A 6,310-nucleotide genomic window follows, 5' to 3' on the forward strand; every position below is an offset into this window, starting at 1 on the left:
ACCTTTCCAGAAGCTCAGAACTTTGAGCTCAAATCCAGTTTAATCCATCTACTACCCCCATTTGAAGGCCTTGAGAATGAAGATCCTCATAAATTTCTCAAGGAATTCCATGTTGTCTGCTCTGGAATGAAACCCCATGGAGTTACTAAAGACCAGATCAAACTGAGGGCGTTTCCTTTCTCCGTTTAAGATGCAACAAAGGAATGGTTGTATGACCTTCCATCTGGTTCAATAACAAGCTGGAATGAACTTGCCAAACTCTTATTGGAAAATATTTTCCCGAGGAAAAAGTGTAAAATCTACACAAGGAAATTTTGGGTATAAAGCAAGGTAAAGTAGAAGCTCTCCACACTTATTGGGAGTGATTCAAGAAGCTATTAGTCTGATGCCCACAACATGGCATTAATGATTATCAGTTATATCAGTGTTTCTATAAGGGATTGATACCTATGGAGAGGCGACTAATTAATGCATCTAGTGGAGGGTCACTTTCAGACATGACACCAACGGAGATTAGGGTGTTGATAGAAAAGCTAGCCAATGAATCAAAACACTCAGCAACCGAGGAAGAGTGGTACCCGGACCATCCAAGAATAGTCAAAGAGATGAGCAACGCCCATCTGGAATCCCAGATTTCAGAATTGACTAAGGCTGTACTTTTGTTGACAAAAGAAAAGGGTATCGAACCAAAGGTCAAACCTTGCGGAATCTACTGCAAAACCAAGCATCCAACTGACATGTGCCCAATACTTCAAGAAGATAATGAGTCTGTGCAAGCCATGGGAGGATTTCAACAATGGCCATTTGTTCAGCATCCCAATAACCAAGCTTGGGGAGGGCCTCCAAATAACAATTTCCAGCCAAGACCTCCACAGAACTTTCAGCAAAGAAACCAATATCAAGCTCCACCCGGGTTTCAACAACCTTTTCAGCAAAATCAGCTCCCAAGCAATTATCAGCAACCACCTGTTCAGTCGCAAGCTAGTAGTTCCAGCATGTCTTTGGAAGACATAGTTAAAAGTCTTGCAACCAGTACCCAAGCTTTCCAGAATGAAACAAAGTCTAGCATCAAAAATATGGAACAACGGGTATCACAACTCGTGAACTCCATGAGCAAACTAGAAGCACAAACCCAAGGAAAATTCCCATCTCAGACTGAGAAGAACCCAAAGCACAATGCTTGTGTTGTCACCCTCAGAAGTTGTAAAAACTACAAATGACTAGATCAAAAAGAAGATGAGGAAGAAGAGATCGTGGTTGAGCAAGAATTTGAGGCAACTGAAGAGGCACAGGAGAAAGACAAACCTGTTAAAACTGAAGTGAAAATTACCCCACCCCCTTTTCCATCAAGACTGAAAAATACGAAAAAAGAAAAGGAAGATAAAGAGATCATCGATTTCTTCAGAAAGGTTAAGGTAAATATTCCCCTTCTAGATGCAATTAAACAGCTACCCCGATATGCTAAATTTTTTAAAGAGTTATGCACTTCAAAAAGGAAATTAAAAGGAAACGAAACAGTTAAAGTAAGTGAGAACGTTTCAGCTGTTTTACAAAAAAGGTTACCCTCAAAGTGTAAGGATCCAGGAGTATTTACTGTTCCTTGCAATTTGGGGAACCTTTCAGTTCCATGAGCCATGTTGGACTTAGGAGCGTCAATAAATGTTTTGCCATACTCACTTTTTAAAACTATCGGGATAGGGACTTTAAAAATAACATGAGTTATTATTCCGTTAGCTGATCGTTCTCTGGTGCACCCAAAAGGTGTGCTGGAAGACGTTTTGGTTCAAGTGAATGAACTCATATTCCCAGCTGATTTCTATGTTTTGGATATGGGAGATGACGACTCACCAAACTCTGGTTCCATTCTTTTGTGGAGACCATTTTTAAAAACTGCTAGAACCAAAATAGATGTTTATGATGGTACCCTTTCAATGGAATTTGATGGTGAAGTTATCAACTTCAATATTTATGATGCCATGCGTTATCCTGATGATGTTTCAGCTGTTAATTTTATTGATGTAATTGAACCACTAACTGCATAATATTTTGAGATTGCTAACCGTGAGTCACTAGCACTAGTGCTCCACATAAAATTTTCTATTAATGCAGCCCAGGTTATATCATAAAAATATATGGTTGATAGAGAGGTTCAAGAAATGGCAGCTCATATGGACTAGCAGAGAAAATTGAGGTATGGTACCCAAACTCTTAAATTACCAATTTCTAACTCTGAGCTTTTCCCTTCTGTAGTGCAAGCCCCCATCTTGGAGATGAAGACACTTCTAGAACATCTGAAATACGCATATTTGGGAGAAAAAGAAACATTACCAGTTATCATATCTAACAAGCTGTCAGAAAAAGAAGAGTTAGAGCTGATCAGAACTTTGAAGGAGTATAAAAGCGCAATTGGGTGGACTAGTGCAGATATCAAAGGACTCAACCCATCTCTATGCATGCACAAAATTTTGATGGAAGAAGATTATAAGCCATCGCGAGAAGCCCAACGCAGATTAACCCACCAATGATGGAGGAGGTTAAAAAAGAAGTTATGAAGTTATTGGATGTTGGGATGATATACCCAATTTCTGACAGTAAGTGGGTCAACCCAGTTCAGGTTGTTCCTAAAAAGGCTGGAGTGACAGTGGTAGAGAATAAAAAAGGAGAGTTGGTTCCAACTCGGGTTCAGAATGGATGGCATGTTTGTATTGACTATAGAAAATTAAACGTAGCCACCGGGAAAGATCATTTTCCTCTCCTATTCATAGATCAGATGCTAGAGAGGCTTGCTGGAAAATCCCACTACTGCTGCTTAGATGGATTTTCAGGTTTCCATCAGATTCCGGTTGCTCCAGAAGACCAGGAGAAAATGACCTTCACCTGCCCTTTCGGGACATTCGCGTATAGGCGTATGCCATTTGGACTCTGCAACGCACCTGCCACCTTTCAAAGGTGTATGGTTAGTATATTTTATGAGTACGTCGAAAACACCATAAAAGTCTTCGTGGATGATTTTACCGTCCACGCAGGCTCATTTGATATTTATCTAAAAAACCTCACAAAAATTTTACAAAGATGTATAGAAATAGACTTGGTCCTAAATTTTGAAAAATGTCACTTTATGGTTGACAAAGGTCTGATTCTAGGACATATTGTTTCAAAAAGAGGTTTGGAAGTCGATAAAGCAAAAATAGATGTTATAAAGAGCTTACCATACCCGAAGAATGTTCGGGAAGTGCATTCCTTTCTTGGCCATGCAGGGTTTTACAGGAGATTTATAAAAGACTTTTCGAAGATATCAGTTCCCATGTGCCAGCTATAGTAGAAAGATGGTGAGTTCGACTTCAATGAAGATTGCAAGAAAGCTTTTGATGTGCTGAAAAATCTTCTTAATTCTGCCCCCATCATTCAGCCCCCAGATTGGAGTTTACCATTTGAGATAATGTGTGATGCTAGTAACACTGCTATTGGAGCTGCCCTAGGACAGAGAAGAGACCGGGTTCCCCACGTTATATATTATGCATCAAAGACTTTGGAAAGCGCGCAAGCAAACTACTCCACCACTGAAAAAGAGCTGCTGTCAATTGTTTTTACACTGGAAAAATTCAGACAGTATTTGTTGGGCACAAAAGTCATAATCTTTTCGGATCACGTAGCCCTTCGTTAGCTTCTTGACAAAAGGACTCCAAGCCAAGGTTGATTAGATGGATTTTACTGCTACATGAATTCGATATAGAGATTAGGGACAAAAGTGGGAGACAAAATTTGGTAGCTAATCACTTGAGCCGACTCACCCTACCTGAAGACATGACACTGATCCACGAAACATTTCCTGACGAGCATCTATTCGCTATTCAGAACCCTCCTTGGTTTGCAGATATTGTGAACTATCTGGTCTCTTGAGAACTCCCTTCAGATCTCACCCGAGCCCAGAAAGATAAAAACAAGAAGGAGGCTAAAAGATATGTTTGGGATGAGCCGTATCTATGGAAACACTGTGCTGATCAGGTGATTAGAAGATGTGTACCTGAAGATGAGGTCAAGTCAATCCTGAATTTCTGCCATTCAGAAGCTTGTGGAGGGCATTATGGTCCGCAACGAACCGTACGCAAGGTCTTGGACAGTGGTCTTTATTGGCCTCATATTTTTCGCGACTCTTTCCTATTTTGCAAAGCCTGTGAAAGATGTCAAATGACTGGGTCTTTGACATCTCATCATCAGATGCCGCTTACTGCAATCTTAATATGTGAAATCTTTGACGTTTGGGGTATAGATTTTATGGGTCCGTTCTTGCCTTCTTTCAGGTTTGTGTATATCCTACTTGCTGTGGATTACGTGTCCAAATGGGTCGAGGCAAAAGCTACACGGACCGATGATGCCAAGGTTGTGGTTGATTTTGTCAAGACAAATATATTTGCTAGGTTTGGGACACCAAAAGCCATTATTAGTGATCGGGGTACGCATTTCTTCAATCGCACCCTCGAAGTCGTCCTTAAGAAATATGGTGTCACACATCGGGTATCCACAACATATCACCCGCAAACCAATAGACATGATGAAGTTTCAAACAGACAGATCAAGGGCATTATAGAGAAAACCATCAATCCAGTTATGAAAGATTGGAGTATTCGTTTAGATGATGCGTTATGGGTTCACCGGACAACATACAAGACTTCTATCGGTATGTCACCATATCGAATAGTTTTTGGCAAACCTTGTCGATTACCGGTCAAATTGGAGCATCGAGCATATTGGGCTGTCAAGAATCTGAATATGAGCATGAATGAGGCTGGTAAGAAAAGAAAATTGGATATTGAAGAGTTGGAAGAAATCAGGAATGATGCTTACGAGATTGAGAAAATCTATAAGGAAAAGACGAAAGCGTTCCACGATAAGATGATCTTGTGAAAGGTATTTACTACCGGTCAAAAGGTACTCTTATAGCATTCTTGTTTCAAACTTAGTTCTGGTAAATTGAGGTCTCGTTGGGTGGGGCCTTTTGTTGTTACTAACGTGTTCGATCATGGTGCTATAGAAATTAAGAGTGAACAAACAGGAAAAATCTTTAAGGTGAATGGCCATCGTCTCAAACCATTTTACAAAGGGTTCCAAGTGACAAATGAATAAGTGGAGGTAGTCAAGGTCCCGACTTACCGAAACTAAGGGAACCAAGTAACAATGTCGAGCCAACAACAATAAAAACGGACAGCTTGCCGGGAGGCAACCCGAGCACTTGTTTTAATTTTAATTTTGCAACTTGTTCATAATTTCTGTGTGCTTTTAGTTTTTTTTGGGTGCTTCTTTTTAATTGAATCGTGTTTTAAAATAAAAAGGAATAGAGAGATTTTGTAAAAAGTTGAAAAATAAGGTTATGGTGGAACCTATGACCTCTAGACCAGTCCTTGCGATCGCAGGTTATACAGATTAGGGTCGCAGCTCGCCATAGGAGTTTTTTTGGGAAATTTTTCACATAAATAGCAAACCTGCGATCGCAGGTTCTCCCCTTGCGATCACAGGTATCAGTTTTTTTTGCCCAAGACGGGTTTGCACATTTTTAAAAATGATTCGAACACTATTTACCAAACCTGCGATCGCAGGTCCTGTCCTTGCGATCGCATGTATCATTTTTATTGGGTTTTTGACCGTTACAAACATCGAGAAAGGGACAACGGCTATATTTGACCAACCTGCGATCGCAGGTTTCGATTTCCCTATAAATATTGGTCGCAGGCCTCATTTGTTACTACCACATTTCAAAAACACTCTTTGAAATCCTTTTTTTTTTTTTTTTTTTTTTTTTTTCGAGTTCTTTCACCACAAACACCCAAATCGTTCGTTTTTCGTCCAAATCAAGAAAAAAAGGTATCATTCTCTTCTATTTTACTCCTACAACATCTTATGGTAACTAAATCACGTTTTCACGGTTGAAATTCTCCAAAAATCTTATTTTGTTCATCTTGAAATTTGAATTTTTGCGATTTCTTTTTCAGATCTACGTTCCGTTGCTTATCCGTAGGCCACGAAAGGTAGAAACGTTTGCTCACGACGCAATTTAGAAGAGATTCATCCGAACGGAATTTCAAAAATCAAAAAAATTTTAAGCACGAAAAATATATTGTTGCTCAGCGCACAATCAGGTATTTTCGTTCTGACACTGGATATCTGTTTTTGTTTATATATTCGTGCGGTCGTTTGGGAGTAGTTAGAAATACTTATTTTAATATTACTATTATTTTTACCTGGAAATTGTGCCTACCTTGTCCCAATCCACCTTGAAAAATGCCCCCTCGACCATCTCGTTCATGCAGACAGG

At 39.7% G+C, this 6,310-nt stretch overlaps 1 protein-coding gene across 1 annotated transcript; it reads left to right on the top strand.

The window, feature by feature from the left end:
- Nucleotides 1-449: 449 nt before the first annotated feature.
- LOC145087444 (uncharacterized) lies at nt 450-2,042 on the top strand. The gene is made up of 3 exons (XM_079025392.1): nt 450-1,182; nt 1,225-1,572; nt 1,735-2,042. Exons 1-3 carry the CDS (start codon nt 450-452, stop codon nt 2,040-2,042), a joined length of 1,389 nt encoding a protein of 462 aa, XP_078881518.1.
- Nucleotides 2,043-6,310: the final 4,268 nt, after the last annotated feature.

This window comes from Lactuca serriola, chromosome 2, assembly GCF_051521515.1.
Source record: "Lactuca serriola cultivar US96UC23 chromosome 2, Lser_US96UC23_V15, whole genome shotgun sequence".
Classification (NCBI taxonomy): domain Eukaryota; kingdom Viridiplantae; phylum Streptophyta; class Magnoliopsida; order Asterales; family Asteraceae; genus Lactuca; species Lactuca serriola.